General features: G+C 48.0%; 1 protein-coding gene across 1 annotated transcript in view; it reads right to left on the minus strand.

The window, feature by feature from the left end:
• The window catches only part of MMP17 (matrix metallopeptidase 17), a 119695-nt gene that overhangs the window by 35546 nt on the left and 67435 nt on the right, over positions 1-16714 (minus strand). Inside the window, exon 2 of the mRNA XM_029058562.2 lies at positions 4503-4635. Coding sequence (XP_028914395.1) covers positions 4503-4635 — 133 coding nt within the window. The remainder of the gene's footprint in view (positions 1-4502; positions 4636-16714) is intronic.

Here is a 16714-nt window from a genome sequence, read left to right on the forward strand (position 1 = left end):
GGGAATCAGTCAGAGGGCACACACCTTTTCAGATCTCTCTGTGAACAGCCTGCCCCGAGAGCCCGAGTTTTAGCCAAGCAAACACTCCCGACAAAGTCTGGGCTGTCCTAACTGCAGTAATGCTTCTTGGCAAACAGTTGCACCAGATGGCCGTTCACGTCTTACAAGAGTTCTTGGCCCCGATAAAATCCCTGGGGAAGAGGCGTGGGGTAAGAGCAACGGCCTAGCCTGCGGGAGGTATCTACAAAAATGTTTGGCATTTGGATGCTTAACCGCCCCCAGACATATGGCTCTTTTGCCTCAACAACTGAAATAACGGTTAGCCAACCTGAACTAACGTTTTCAAAGGAAACAATCTTTTTGGGCTGTTAGGATGTCCTTTGATGAAACATTTCTTCGACGAAACAGATTTAGCAGGTTCTGGCCAGGCAGAGGTCAAGGCTCCCACTGCCAAATCCTGGATTTTTTTTCCTGCACATCATTACCTCCATCCATCCCTTACTGTTCACCCAAATTGCACCTCCCCAACCCCCCACCCCAGGTAAAAGGTCTGCTCCTGTCACGGCTAGGCCAGGCTCATAACTGGTCTCCCAGCCTTTGGCCTCTCCCCCTTCCCTTCTATACTACCTGCTGTTGCTTGGATCGACTTCCTGAAATTATAACTCGGCCCACATCTCTCCACTGATTTCCCAGGTTTCTTCGCATCCTACAAAACTCCTCACAGTTGGCTTCAAGGCTCGCCAATCAATCGATTGCATTTACTGAGCACTTACTGTGTGCAGAGCAATGTACTAAGTTCTTGGGGGAGTACAATATAACACCACTTTACCTCACCCTGTCCATCGCCATCTTTGCTCCTCCCACTCTCAGCTCTCCCACATTCACGTTGTTCCCCCCACGCTGGGCCTCAATCAATCAATGAATGGTATCTATTGAGCGTTTACTATATGCAGAGCACTGTTCTAAGAACTTGGAAGAGTACAGTACCAGAGAATAAGCAGACACGTTCCCTGCCCATAACGAGCTTACAGAAAAGAGACTCCCTCCTCTCCACATCAGATGACAAATCACAGCGCTCCCCACTTCAAATCCCTCCCCAATTCAGATCCCTCCCCAAATCCCTCCTCCAACAAGCCTTCCCTCATTAATTTCCCAGCTCCCTGAGCCTTAATGTCCCTCCAGCCAACTCTAGCTCTAATGAACTGATTATACTCTCCTTAGCACTCATGTATATACGTTCACTTTATTTTTGGCCTCTAGTTGTAAATAGTCTTGTAACATGTCCCTTAATTTTATACTTCCTAAGCGTCTAGTACAATGCACTGCACCAATGTGTCCCACATGGGGCTCACAGTCTCAATCCCCATTTTACAGGTGCAGTAACTGAGGCATAGAGAAGTGAAGTGATTTGCCCAAGGTCACACCACAGACAAGTGACGGGGTGGAGATTAGAATCCATCTCTGAGTCCCAGGCCCATGCTATATCCACTACACCATGCTATTTCTCAACGAGAAACTGACTAGTCCACAAAGGGATATGTAAAGTCAGCTGTGTGACTTTGGGCAAGTCACTTCACTTCTCTGGGCCTCAGTTACCTCATCTGTAAAATTGGGATTAAGACTGTGAGCCCCACGTGGGATAACCTGATCACCTTGTATCTCCCTGCACTTAGAACAGTGCTTTGCACATAGTAAGTGCTTTACAAATAACATCATTATTATTATTAAAGTGGGACTGCTTCATTTCTTTCTCATTGCTCTTGGAAAAAAATAGGGCAAATAAGGACATCTGGGCACCGAGGGGAATTCCACATTTGGAGTCAACATTCTGGGGCATTGGCTCTCAGAGGGACTTGGGTGGTGAGGGTGGGGTGGGGATACAGATGGGTCTCCACTGAGCTTGGGTCCCCAGGATCCTGCCATCACATCGGGGAGAAAATAATAATGTTGGTATTTGTTAAGCGCTTACTACGTGCAGAGCACTGTTCTAAGCACTGGGGTAGATACAGGGTAAGCAGGTCGTCCCACGTGAGGCTCACAGTCTTCATCCCCATTTTACAGATGAGGGAACTGAGGCACAGAGAAGTGAAGTGACCTGACCACAGTCACACAGCTGACAAGGGGCAGAGTTGGGATTCGAACCCATGACCTCTGACTCCCAAGCCCGGCTCTTTCCACTGAGCCACGTTGCTCACCTTGTTTTCTTCCACAAGCCCCACCACCCTCCCCAAACCTACAATCCAGAGGGGAGGCAGGGCAAAAAAAGTTAATGAGCTGTTTGAAAACATTGTCTGTTTCTCCTTTGTAATACTAAATCATGGTAATTAAAAATCTATAAAATGTCCTTCCATGGCTTTCCTTTGGAAGACCTGCTTCCAATGGTGTGGTGTTGCAATGAAGGGGTATTTTTCTTTAAAGAAGGTGGCCCAGGCCTTTCCCCTTCTTTAAACACTAATAAATCTGCCCTGGAACCCTATTAAAGCTCCCTGGACAGTAGCTCGTGAGAACTCATTTATCTGCCTCAGGTTCCTGGAGTCACAAAAATAGCAGGTCACCTGAGCCGGGTAATTTCTTACTGATAATCACCAGTGACTCTCACAGGTACTACGGATAGCTTTCTTTAAGGTACTCAATCACCTTGCCCCCTCCTACCTCAACTTGCTACTGGTTTACTACAACACAACCCTCACGCTTCGCTCCTCTAAAGCCAACCCTCTCGCTGTGCCTCCATCTCATCTATCTCGCTGCTGACCTCTCTCTCACATCCTGCCCTGGCCTGGAACACCCTCACTTTTCATACCCGACAGATAATTACTCTCCCCACCTTCACAGCCTTATTGAAGACACATCTCCTCCAAGACGACTTCCCTGACTAAGCTCTCCTTTCCTCTTTTCCTACTCACTCATTCATTTATTCATTCAATCGCATTTATTAAGGGCTTACTGTATACAGAGCACTGTACTAAGCACTTGAAAAAGTACAGCGCAACAATAAACAGTGACATTTCCTGCCCACAACGAGCTTACAGTCTGGGGGTGAGGGGCTGCAGGACAGCCATCAGTACAAATGAATAAAATTACAGATATGTACATAAGTGCTGTGGGACTGGGAGGGGGGAGGAGAAAAGGGAGCAAGTCAGGGCAACGCAGAAGGGAGTGGGAGATGAGGAAAAGTGGGGCTTAGTCTGGGAAGCTCCCTTTATTCATCCCCCATTTCAACCCCAAAGCACCTATGTATATATGTGTAATTTTATTTATTTATACTAATGTCTCTCACCCTTCCTAGATTGTAAGCTCGTTGTAGGCAGGTAGTGTGTCTGTTATCTCTCACCCCTCCTAGATTGTAAGCTCGTTGTGGGCAGGTAGCGTGTCTGTTATATTGTACTCTTCCAAGTGCTTAGTACAGTACTCTGCACACAGTAAACGCTTGATAAATAAGACTGACAGACTTTCTTCCTGCCCTGGAGGGGCGCAGCAATAACTGCCATGCCAATAACCACAGTTATGCCCTCGGGTTCAGTGCATGAAAAAACTGAGGCTATGCCTGAAAGAAATCAAACTACAGACAAGACGATTCCATTAAGACTGGAGGCTCCTTAAGGGCAGGGATCAGGTCCATGATCTCTTGTCTTGGACAAGTGCTTAGGATAGTGTTCTCCACATTGAAAGGGCTCAATAAATATGACTGATTGATTGATGCTCTCAGTCCTATCTGCTACAGAGCTGGAAATCCAGAAAGGGGGAGCAGAGCTAGATGTTTTGGGGGTTATGAAAGGATGGCGGAGTTTCTAGGAAGTCGAAGGAAGGAAGCCTGCACAGTCACCTGCTTCATATACAAGAGACCACCACTCTCCTCTCTTTCACAGTTTTATTAAAAAAACACCCCTCCAAGAGGCCTTCCCTGATTAAACCCTCCTTTCCTCTACTCCCTCTCCTTTTAGGATCATCAATGCCCTTGGAATTGCACTCTTTAAAAATAGTCACCCATCCTCAGCACCACAGCACTTATGGACATATCTGTGATTTATCTGGATGTCTGTCTTCCCCTCCAGACTGTAAGCTCCTTTGGGAAGGGAATGTGAAATAATTACAACTGTGGTATTTGTTAAGCGCTTACTATGTGCCAGGAACTGTACAAGTGAATTGGGCTGGACACAGTCCCTACCCCACCTGGAGTTCACAGTCTTCATCCCCATTTTACAGATGGGGTAACTGAGGCTCAGAGAAGTGAAGTGACTTGCCCAAGGCCACACAGCAAAGTGGCGAATAGAACCCATGACCTTCTGAGTCTCAGGCCTGTGCTTCTTCCACTACACCATGTGGCTTCTCTCAAATGTGTTGTATTGTACTCTCCTAAGTGCTTAGAACAGTGTTTTATGCACAGTAAGCACTCAGTAAATACCATTGATGGATTTTCTTTCTTCTCTCAGGGTCTGCCCCCCCCAGGGCTCAAGTGTGGGGACCCCTGCAGTGACTCAAGGGGATGGAGGGAGGGCACTGACCTAACACCCCCGTAACTTCCAGGCCTCCAAACTGCTGCATGGCCGTGATGGCTTTGGTCAGCTCCTCCTGGGTCTGTAGCTGCCCTGTCACGGGGTCAGGCGGGGGCAGGTAGCCAAATCTGGTCAGCCACTCCTGTGGAGCAAAAAGAGAGGAGGTCAAAGGGGGAGCAGGAGAGGTCGGCAGGCGACTGGGCGAGCACGCCAAATACGTCAGACAGGACTCAGCCAGGGTACCGAAGTCTAAACCTCTGATGACCTTCCTGCATTACCACGCTGACATTTAATTTTCAGCCAGTTGTACGCTGCCCGGCAGGATGGCGACAGCATTCTAAAAATGCTAGATTACATTCGAGGCTCCTTCACCTCTCTTTCCCCTCCCCCAGCCTCGGACTATTCGTTCCTTCAGTAGTATTTATTGAGTGCTTACTATGTGCAGAGCACTGTACTAAGCACTTGGAATATACAATTTGGCAACAGAGACAATCCCTGATCGATGACGGGCTCACAATCTAATCGGGGGAGACAGACAGCAGCGCAAAGCAGAACAAAACAAAAATAAGACAACATTATCACAACAGAGTCAAGGGGATATACACCTAATTAACAAAATAAATAAGGTAATAAATAATATACACAAATGAGCACAGTGTTGAGGGGTGGAGAAGGTGGAGGAGCAGAGGGTAGGGTGGGGAGGGGAGGGGGAGCAGACAGAAAGAGGGCTCAGCTGAAGGGAGGGGAAGGGGGAAGGGGGAGGAGCAGAGGGTGGAGTGGGAGTAGAGGGAAAAGGGGGGCTCAGTCTGGGAAGGCCTCTTGGAGGAGGTGAACTCTCAGTAGGGCTTTGAAGAGGGGAAGAGAGTTAGTTTGGTGAATATGAAGAGGGAGGGTATTCCAAGACAGGACTAGGCTGGTGGTCCAAGGCAACTCGGTTGCCGTGACAGGGAACTGGACTGCCTGGGTTCTCTTTAGAGAAGGGCATCCAGAGGGATCCCTGGAATATCCCCTGGCTCTCTGTTTCGGTCATACAAACGAAATCATCTGCCTCTGGGCCCCTCAGCTGAACATCCTTCTAGACTGTAAACTCTTTGTGGGCAGGGATTGTGTCTACAAATTCTATTTTATTGTACTCTCCGAAGCGTTCAGTACAGCCGCTCTGCACACAGTAAGCACTCAATAAATATGATTAATTGATTGAGTCCTGAAATGTCCTTCTTTATCCTTTTCCTCGGACCAGATACTTTCACTTATTATTATTACCATTATTATTATCCTGGCATTTGTTAAGTGCTTTCTATGTGTTAAGCACTGTTCTAAGTTCTGGGGTAAATACAAGTTATCGAGGTCAAACACACTGCTTGTTCCACATGAGGCTCACAGACTAAGTAGAAGGGACAACAGTCATTAAATCTCTATTTTACAGATGAGGAAACCGAGGCACAGAGAAGTGAACTGACTTGCTCAATGTCACACAGCAGACAACTGACAGAGCGGGGATTAGAACCCAGATCCGCTGACTCCCAGGCCTGTGCTCTTTCCACTAGACCATGCTGCTCACTTCCTTCAAAATCGACTTAAAGCTCTCTGCCACCAGGAAGGATTCCTGGATTAGCCCTATGACTTTTTCCCTCAGCCCTACTGTAAATGAGGCTTTTGTGGTTTGGGATCTTAAGGGATGGTCTAGGTCTCCAGCATTCTGACTCCCCCTTAGACTGGAAGCTCATCATGAGCAGGGAACGTGTCCGTTTACTGTTGCATTGTAACTCTCCCAAGTGCTTAGTACAGAGGTACGCACACAGTAAGTGCTCAATATATACGATCGTCTGACCGACTGACTCAGGATCCTCGTTTCGGCTCCATTAGATGGCACTGGTGGGGTTTGCCTGATCGCTTCTCTCACTTCAGAGCCGAAGAGGCAAAGCTTTAGAAGACCACCCCCCACACACCTCACTTCCCACCCCGCCCCAACACACTCACTGTCATCCCCCAAATGCGGCCTGGCAAAGACGTCTACAGGAAGGGAACCCCTAGTATGTGGGATTTAACAGCTTGATTTTTTTTGTGTGAGAGGGCAGCCATCCCCGATGCTTAGATTGCCTTTCCGTGCCTCTCGGTGTGTGCCGGATCCCCTTCTTTCAAATCACAGGTCAAAACACTTTCCTCCGAGAAGCTACCCAATTCCCTCTTCCCAGCAAGATCTTGGCTCTGACTCCTCCCTCTCAGCTGGCTCTCAAACAGTAATAACAGAATCTATTTGAAAGTGCACTTCTGTTGCCTGAATTTTTGTCTGCCTCATCTACCTCATCAGATTGTTCAGTTTGAAAGCAGGTTCTGGGAGGCAGATTCCAAATGGCTGGGGCTAAGCTGGGGACGCTCCATAAAGGTTAGTCCTCTAGACTGTAAGCACATTGTGAGTAGGGAATGTGTCTATCAACTCTGCTACATTGTGCTCTCCCAAGTGCTTAGTACAGTGCTCTGAACTTAGTAAGCACCCAATAAATATGATTGACTGAGGCCACCGATGATCTCAATGCACAGGCACCTCCTCTCCAGCCTTTCCTTACTTCCTTTCTATGTGTGAACCTCCTACATTAGACAAGCAGCATAGTCTCCTAGCGGCCGGAGCTCGGGACTAGGAGACAGGAGACTCGGGTTTGAGTTCTGTCTCTGTCTTTGCCCTGCTGCGTGAGCTGGGGCAAGTCACTTAAATCTCTCTGGGCCTCCATTTCCTCATTTGTAAAACAGCGATCAAATAGATGGTGAATGCTAAGAGGGACAGGGACTATGTCAGCATGGCTTAGGGGAAAGAGCACAGGCTAGGCAATCAGAGGATGTGGGTTCTAATCCTGACTCCACCACTTGTCTGCTGTGTGACCTTGGGCAGCCACTTCACTTCTCTGTGCCTCAGTTCCCTCACCTGTAAAATGGGGATGAAGACTGTGAGCCCCACGTGAGACAACCTGATGATCTTGTATCTCCCCCAGTGCTTAGAACAGTGCTTGGCACATAGTAAGCACTTAACAAATACCATTATTATTATTATTATAGCAGACAAGTGGCAGAGCCAGAATTAGGACCCAGGTCCTCTGAGTCCCAGGCCTGTGCTCCTTCCACTTTGCCATGCTGGTTCTCTAGATACCTTGTAGGTATTCCAACACTTTGCAAGCTATGGAGTGCTTAATTAATGTCATAATTATAATGAGACTGGTGACTCCTTTCCGATGATGCTAAATCCACCAAGGCATGATAAGGGACTCCCATGGGCTGCCATCTCAACAGGCTGTCCACTCATTACCACCCAAGGATGTGCCAAACAGCATGGTACACTCCGCCCACAAGTCTGGTCGTTGCTCTTGCGTCTATGACACTCATCCTCAGCGGTCTCTTCTGCTGGGGTACCCTCCCAAGCTGGTTCCGTCCATTCACTCAGGATGACCAGAAGAGCATTGCTACTTAACCACCGCCTCTTGGAGAGGCTGTTCTTGACAAGACCTCAGGTTAAAATTATCCCGGTCCCTAGCTGAGATTGTCCATCCACTCCAGATAACCAGGAGAGCATCGCTTCTTAAACACCGCCGTGGACAGAGGCTGTTCCTTCCTGGTGAGGCCTCGGGTTAAACTTATCCTAGTTCCTCTCCCAGAAGGCCAGGTTGGCAACTTTGTCCACCAGTTGGTTCCTCAGGAAGATCCTGGGCCCAACCCCTTCTTTTCTCTTGGCTTGCCTGAAGGCATTTCCACAGCCTCTTTGAGAAGTCGCTTCTACTCCGCCCTCCAGACCATTTGGACTCATGAGCATCTCTGTGGCTCTTCAACCTCTTTGGGAATGGGATTTTATTTTATGGTATTTGTTAAGCACTTCATTGTCCCAGGCACTGTACTAAGTAGTGGGGTGTATACAAGTTCATCAGGATCGATACAATCTCTGTCCCACTTAGGGCTCACAGTCTTAATCCCCATTTAACAGATGAGGTAACTGAGGCACAGGGAAGTGAAGTGACTTGCCCAAGGTCGCACAGCAGACAAGTGGCAAGTCAGGATTAGAACCCAGAACCTTTGACTCCCAGGCCTGTGCTCTTTCCACAAGATCACACCACCTCCAAGCCTCCCTCAGTCAATCATCAGTCAATCACTACAAGCAGAAATTATGATTATAACTGATATTTGTTACGTGCTTTCTATGTGCCAAGCATGATGCTAAGCACTGGGGTAGATACATCATCATCAGGTCAGACACAGTCCCTGTCCCACATGGGGCTCACAGTCTAACAGGGAGGGAGAAGAGGGGAGGGAGGAACTGAGGTGCAGAAAAGTAAAGTGACTGACCGAAGGTCACAAAGCATGCAAGTGGCAGGGCTGGGATTAGAATACTGGTCCCCTGACTTCCAAGGTATTTTTTGAGCACTCCACTGATGCAGAACACTGTACTAAGCACCTGGGATAATACAACAGATTTAGTAGACACAATCCCTGCCCTCAGGGAAGCTCACATTCTAGCAGGGGAAACATTAAAATAAAGGAGTATAAATCAATCAATGGAATTTACTGAGGGTTTAATTTGTGCAGAGCATTGCACTAAGTATAGCTAGGTACACTAGTGCAGGGGCGGGGTAGGTGAGTTCTCAAGGGAGGGTGTCTTCCCTTCTGCTAGTAAGTTCTTTATGACATCTCACGTAACCCGCCAGGCTCTGGCTTATCCCCACTTCCTCTCATTATGAGAAACAGCTGGCCACCAGCCCCCAAATAACAATCTTTGAAGAACACTGTTGAGTGCCCTACAGACACCCGGACAATAGAACGGGTCTCTCCGGCTGTGCTTTCTGTGTTCAAATGTCACTGGGCTGTACACGGGCCAGGTCCCTGACCCTCCACATGCCCCCGTGGCGAAAGGAGGGAGGCGAAAGAACAAGACAGGAACAACACTCCGCTCACCCGCCGGCGCTCACTCTGTGTGGCCCGAAAAACCCTTCCCCCGCTTCCAGGCCGCTGTCGCCCTCCCCGCGACCTGGCTCCAGCTCCCGCGTCTCCCTCTAGTCTCTGAGAAAAATCAAACCCCAGTGACGGGAATGAGATGACCAGTTTGCTGCTGGCAGTTGGAGAGGGTCTATCAGGGTCTGGGGCCCGGTGGGGCCTGGCAGAGGGCCAAGGGGGGAGGGGCTCCATTTTGGCTTCTCCTCAGCCATCATGGCAGAGGCATTTTACTTCGTCTGTGGAGTGCCTGGTTCCATCGTGTGCCCCCTGCCAATCTTCCAAGAGCACCAGAAAGAGCGGGGTGGATCAGGGAGTCGGGTGGGAGGCATGTGCAGAGTGGCAGACTGGGGAGGGGGCCGGTGCGGTGTTGAAGATGAACAAATGTGGCCTACCTGGCAACAGCCTTACCTACCTGGCAACAGCCTTACCTACATGAGGCAGCCAAGGCACCGGGGCGAGTGGGCCCTGGAGTTGTGGGGAGCTGGGCGAGAGGCCCAGCTGATCCTGGAAGAGAAAGTCATTGTGGGATTCCCACGCCCACCTTCTGAACCAGGTGGCTCTGGATGAGGGCTTCTAGGTAGGCATGACCCTGTTCTTAGGGTGCTCTTGGTCGATGGGGGAGTAACAGAGAGACCTGTGATGCCTCCGTCTTCCCACTAGAATGCTCCCATCCTGCCCCAGTACTGCCAACTGTAGGAGATTTATGCCTTAGGACACTCCCTCTATGGGAAGCAGTGTAGACCAGTGGAAAGTGCATAAGACTGGGAGTCGGGAGATCTGGGAGGAGCTGGAGGGGAAAGGAGAGGGTTTCCAGAAGAAGGCACAGAAGTGAATGTGAGATCGTGGAAGAAGTGTTGGAACTCGTGGGAGCGAGGAAAGAGGGAAGTTTTTTAATGTGCGTATTTCATTATGAGCTGGGCTTTAAAGGTGGATTTTTCTAACATAAAATAAAGAGCAGAGCTTTCTGGAAGGGAGAAACTAGGAGCTACCATCCCAGTTAGCTTATGAAGTAGAGCTGGAAAGAGAGGGAGCCAGGAGGAGGCTGCAGAGAGCATCAGGACTGTCCACCCCTCTGGACCCCCTCAGAAGAGCCTGGGTATAAGGGTTCACTCGGCTGAAGCCCCAAGACTCTGCCCTCCCTGGCCATCCTCACCTGGCAGCCCAGGCGGAAGGAGAAATAGCGATAACAACCGTGGCATTTACTAAGCGCTTACCAGGTGCCATGTTCTGCATTAGGTGCTGACAGACTGTAAGCCCGTCAAACGGCAGGGACTGTCTCTATCTGTTGCCGACTTGTTCATCCCAAGCGCTTAGTACAGTGCTCTGCACATAGTAAGCGCTCAATAAATACTATTGAATGAAAGATCAGAAACAGAATCAGATCAGACACAGTCCCTAAGCTACACAGGGGCTCACAATCTAAGAAGGAAGACAAGCAGGCATCTAATTTCCCATTTGACAGATGAGGAAACTGAGACCCAGGGAAGTTAAATAACTTACCCAAGATCACCTGGCAGGCCAGCAGCAGAGCTGGGATTAGAACTCAGCGTGGCTCAGTGGAAAGAGCATGGGCTTTGGAGTCAGGGCTCATGAGTTCGAATCCCAGCTCTGCCACTTGTCGGCTGTGTGACTGTGGGCAAGTCACTTAACTTCTCTGTGCCTCAGTTCCCTCATCTGTAAAATGGGGATTAAGACTGTGAGCCCCACGTGGGACAACCTGATTCCCCTATGTCTACCCCAGCGCTTAGAACAGTGCTCGGCACATAGTAAGCGCTTAACAAATACCAACATTATTATTATTATTATTAACTCGATTAGAACTCCCCTGCTCTTTCCACTTTCTTTCCGATTTTCCCCCATCACCATTTTTAAGTTTCACTCATGTCTGACACCCTGCTTGTGACAGGCCTCATCTTTGAGGAGAAAAGTCAATGTAGCAGCCCAGAATAGGGTCTCCCTCCAGATTGGAGCTCAAGGAGTAAGCGCCCAATAAATACGATTGGATTGAGACGCAAATGAACTCTGCCTCAGCCCTGTCCTCACCTCTGGAGAGAGCATAAAGTCCCTTTGGTTCCCTGTTTGTGGGAAGTGGAAAGCTGAGAGAGGCAAAAGCGATCCTGAAAATGCATTCCCTAGGAGGGGTCAGGCCCCGGGGAATCATTGGGAGAGAAAAGTCCCTGAGAGGTGGCGCTCTGCCTCTCTCTGACCTTACCCACTAATTGGCAAGGACAACAGGAGGGCGCGGAGCAGCTGGAATCTGGTGAGATTATCCGGCGCGGAGGCTGAATGACAAAGATGGAGAGACAAAAACCTCCATTGTTTCTCTCAGGAGTCTTGGGGAGGGGAGAGAAAATCGCCTCCCCGGCAAAGCCATCTAAAGATATTTCTTGGATTGTGGAATCTTTCCTCTGGGAGCGGTAAACACAGCTGGCTGGCTGGGTCCTCCCGACGCTTCGGTGTTCAGGGTTTGATCGGCAACTGGCTGCTGCCACTCAGGGCTGTGCATGGGAGTAGTTAGTTACCCAAGCCTCTTCCTTCCCTTTACGTCCACAGGATGGGGATGGAATTCCCACTGTCCCTTCCCCAGTCTCTCCCACTAGAGCCAGCCTGGGTCGGGAGTTGGGAAAGGAACTGTAGGAATCCAGAAGGCAGACTAATGGGATTGGCAGCACCTAAATTTCCCATCCAGCTGAACAGAAATCATGATAATCATAAGTATAATAATGGCATGTATTAAGGCCTTACTGTGTGCTGAACACTGGATTAGATATAGAGAAATCAGATTGGACAAAATGATTGTCCCACATGGGACTCGCACCTAAGAAGGAGGGAGATCAAACATCTTATTCTCATTTTAGAGATGAGAAGACTGAGGCCCACTGTCTTGCCCAAGGTCACATGGCAGGCCAGTGGAAGAGCCAGAACTAGAACCTATGTGTTCTGGTTCTTAGATTCCTGCTCTCTCATGGCCTAGTGGAAGGAACACGGGCCTGGGAGTCAGAAGACCTGGGTTCTAATTCTGGCTCTGTGACCGAATCCTGTCGGTCCAAACTTGAGAAACAGCACAGCCTAGTGTAAAGAGCTCGGGTATGGGAGTTAGAGGACCTGGGTTCTAATCCCGGTCCACCAGAAGCAGCATGCTGTAGTGGATAGAGCACCGGCGTGGTAATCAGAAGGTCATGGGTTCCAGTCTTGGCTCTGCCACGTGTCTGCTGTGTGACCTTGGGCAAGTCACTTCACTTCTTTGGGCCTCACTTACCTCATCTGTAAAATGGGGATTGAGACTGTGAGCCCTATATGGGACAGGGACTTTGTCCAACCCTATTTGCTTGTATTTACCCCAGTGCTTAATACAGGGCCTGGCACATAGTAAATGCTTAAAAAATATCACAATTATCATTATTATTATTACCTGTCTGACCTTGTGCAAATCACTTCACTTCTCTGTGCCTCAGTTACCTCATCTGTAAAATGGAGATTAATAACCCGAGTACCACAAAGGACATGGACTGTATCCAACCTGATAAGCTTGTATCTATCCCAGTGCTTAGTACAGTACCTTACATATAGTAAGCCCTTAATAGCATTTTAAAAAATCTTGTTTTCCCGCCCATCTGGAGTCTCAGTATTTCTTTCTAAATTGTTTTCTGCCTTCTCTCCCTCCCCAATCTGGTCGGAGGCATTATTCTGTGTCCTGTAGCCTTCAGTTTAATGGTGGCAGTTTTAATATGTTAGTTCCTACTGACTACACTTTAATAAAGTGACTTTATGGTGCTGTGTTTATGGCTTTTAGAGGATGGGGGCTGATCTGGATTACGACCAGTTTTTAAAACAGGATGATTTAGTGGCTTTTGGGGATTTTTTTTTCCTCCCCCTCCCCTCCCCTTCCCTTTCTTCCTGCTGCTGAGCAGGGAGTAGCAGTGAAAGAACTGTTCAAAGTGACTCCTTGGAGCCCTTGCCCCAGTGTCCTCAGGCTCAGCGTTCCTGCGACTTCCACCCAGAGGCATGGCCCCTTCGTGTCTCCGCCAGGCCTCCTTTGGGGACAGTGGATGACCTTGTCTCTTGGGGTGGGTCAAGGGGCCCTCCCTACTTTGGTTTAGTAATAAAAATAATAGTAATAATAACAATAATAATAGGATTTGCTAAACACTTATTCATTCAATAGTATTTATTGAGCGCTTACTACGTGCAGAGCACTGTACTAAGCGCTTGGGATGAACAAGTCGGCAACAGATAGAGACAGTCCCTGCCGTTTGACGGGCTTACAGTCTAATCGGGGGAGATGGACAGACAAGAACAATGGCAATAAATAGAGTCGAGGGGAAGAACATCTCGTAAAAACAATGGCAACTAAATAGAATCAAGGCGATGTACAATTCATATTATAGGCCTAGCATTGCACTAAGCGTGTGGGTAGTCTGTAGAGGAGAAGAGGGAACTATTGGTCTCCCGCCTTCACAATGAACCCAGCAGATCACAAGCCATTCAATAGAAGCAGCATGGCCTAATGGATAGAGCAAGGGGTTGGGAGTCAGAAAGTTGTGGATTCTAATCCCAATTCTGCCACTTGTCTACTTGGGCAAGTCACTTCATTTCTCTGGGCCTCAGTTACCTCATCTGTAAAATGGGGATTTAACACTGTGACCCCCTGTGGGGCATGGACTGTGTCCAACTTGATCAGCTTGTATCTACCCCAGCAATTAATACAGTGCCTAGCATACAGTAAATGTTTCACAAATACCATTTAAAAAAAAACCAAAACATACACATGCTTCTGGTCACTCTGTTTTGTCTTGACCTAGTCTCGATCCACTTGGAGTTCACTGTCTAAGCCGGGAGAGAACAGATATGCAGTCACCAGTTTACAGATGAGGAACCTAAGTCCCAGGAAATTTAAGTGACTTACCCAAGGGCACATAGCAGACAAGCAGCAGATGTGGGATGAGGAACCGGGTCTCTTGATTCCTGGACTCTTGAGCTCTTTCCACTAGGTCACAATGGCTTTTCTCTGAGCTTAGAAAGCTTACTTGTAGCAGCAGTAGTAGGAAAGGGATTTATTGAGGGCCCAACTGGATGCAAGCCTTATAGCAAGTGCTTAGAAAGCTTTGTAATCACCTGAGTGCCCCAGGCCCACTTTCCAAATTTTATACTTCAGAGCGCCATGCAAATATTTGTGTATGATTTGGGGAAAAAATGCTCAAGCAAATGCAGCCCAGGCAATCTGTCTTGGCCATTTTTGTTGCTGGATTGCTGGATGGGAGCTGTTTCATGATTTATCTTTTCCCTATTCTTTTATTTAAAATGGTATTTGTTAAGCACTCATGGTGCATCAGACACTGTCCTAAGTGCTAGGGTAGATTTGAGTTAATTAGGTTGGACACAGTCTCTGTCCCTGGTGGAACTCACTTTCAAGTAGTTCGTTTAGACTGTGAGCCCGTCATTGGGCAGGGATTGTCTCTGTTGCCAAATTGTACATCCCAAGCGCTTAGTACAGTGCTCTGCCCATAGTAAGCGCTCAATAAATGCTATTGAATGAAAGTAGGAGGGAGAACAGGATAACTGAGACATAGAGAAGTTAAGTGACTTGCCCAAGGTCACTCAGCAAGCAACTGGCAAAGCCGGGATCAGTACCCAGGTCCTCTGACTCTCAGGCCTATGCGCTTTCCTCTAAGCCATGCTACTATGTTTTCTCATCCATCCAGATCTCCTGCACTCAATCAATCAACAATCAATAGCATTTACTGAGCATTTACTCTGGGTCAAACACTGCATTAAGCACTTGGGAAAGTTCAATAGAGTTAATATCAATCACTCAATCAATGGTATTTATTGAGCACTTACTGAGTGCAGAGAACTGTATTAGGCACTTGGGAAAATACAATATAATAGAGTTGCCAATCAACCAATTGATGGTATTTAGTAAATGCTTACTGTGTGCAGAGCACTGTATTAAGCGCTTAGGAGAGTATACAACAAAAGTTGGTAGACATGATCCCTTCTCACAAGGAACTTACAGTCTACAGGGAGAGAGAGACATAAATAAATTACATACAGGGGAAACGGTAGAAGAGTATTTATATAAGTGTTAAGAGGCTGGGGTGATACCAGTTTAGTAGACATAACTCCAGCCCTTAGAGAGTTTATAGTCAAGTAGTGGAAACATATGTTAAAATCAGTTACAGGCCGGGGGGAAGCAACTGAGAACTAAGATCCGAGAACCGAGAAGTAGAATGGCCCAGTGGATAGAGCACAGGCTTGGAAGTCAGAAGGACCCAGGTTCTAATCCCAGCTCTGCCACTTGTCTGCTGTGTGATCTTGGGCAAATCACTTACCTTCCCTGGGCCTCAGCTACCTCATCTGTAAAATGGGGATTAAGACTGGGTGACCCACGTGGGACATTGACTGTGTCCAACCTAATTAACTTGTATCTACTCCAGTGCTTAGTACAGTACCTTGTATGTAGTAAGCACTTAATAAGTACCATTAAAAAAAATGAGTTTAAAGATCTGGACATAAGTGCTAGGGTGTGACCAAGTCCTTAGAGGGTGGTGAATACCCTCATGAGAAGGAGATGTGGAAGTGCTGAAGTGGCAGGATGGGGTAGGGGAAATGAGAGTTAATCAGGGAAAGCATTTTGGAAGAGAAGCAATTTCAGGAGAGCATTGAAGATGGGGAGAGTAGTGGTCTGCTAGGAAGGAAAGCTCCAGGCTGAGAGGGAATCAGCAAGAGGTCAAGAGTGAGAAGGATGAGAACAAGGCACACTCCCTTAGAATGTATGTGTGTGTGAGAGAGACAGAGAGAGAAGAGAGCCCAGCCCACACATTTCATTCCTCTCACGCCAGCTTGTTCACTGTACAGTCCCCGCTAGACTGTAGCTCTCTCTGGGCAGGGAATGTGTCTGTTTATTTTTATATTGTACTTTCCCAGTCACTTAATACAGTGCTCTGCCCACAGTAGGCATTCAATAAATACAAGTGAATGGTGAAGGAGGGGCAGGGATGGATACCCAGAACCAGGAGACAGCAAGGGCTGCTAAAATCAGTGCTTTAAAGTGCTTGGAGATCCTTTGGACTTAGAGCGGCCCCTGACTTTGAAATGCTGGGGAGACACCTTACTTCCCAAAGAATTGTCTTCCCCTGCTTCCTCTGCTTGGAGGCTTTCCTGCAGCCTCGCCTACTGCTTGAGAGATCTTGCTTTTTAATCTATTGCATAAATAAAGACATCTCTAAACAAAGCATACATTACTGCAG

Source organism: Ornithorhynchus anatinus, chromosome 2 (assembly GCF_004115215.2).
Source record: "Ornithorhynchus anatinus isolate Pmale09 chromosome 2, mOrnAna1.pri.v4, whole genome shotgun sequence".
NCBI lineage: Eukaryota > Metazoa > Chordata > Mammalia > Monotremata > Ornithorhynchidae > Ornithorhynchus > Ornithorhynchus anatinus.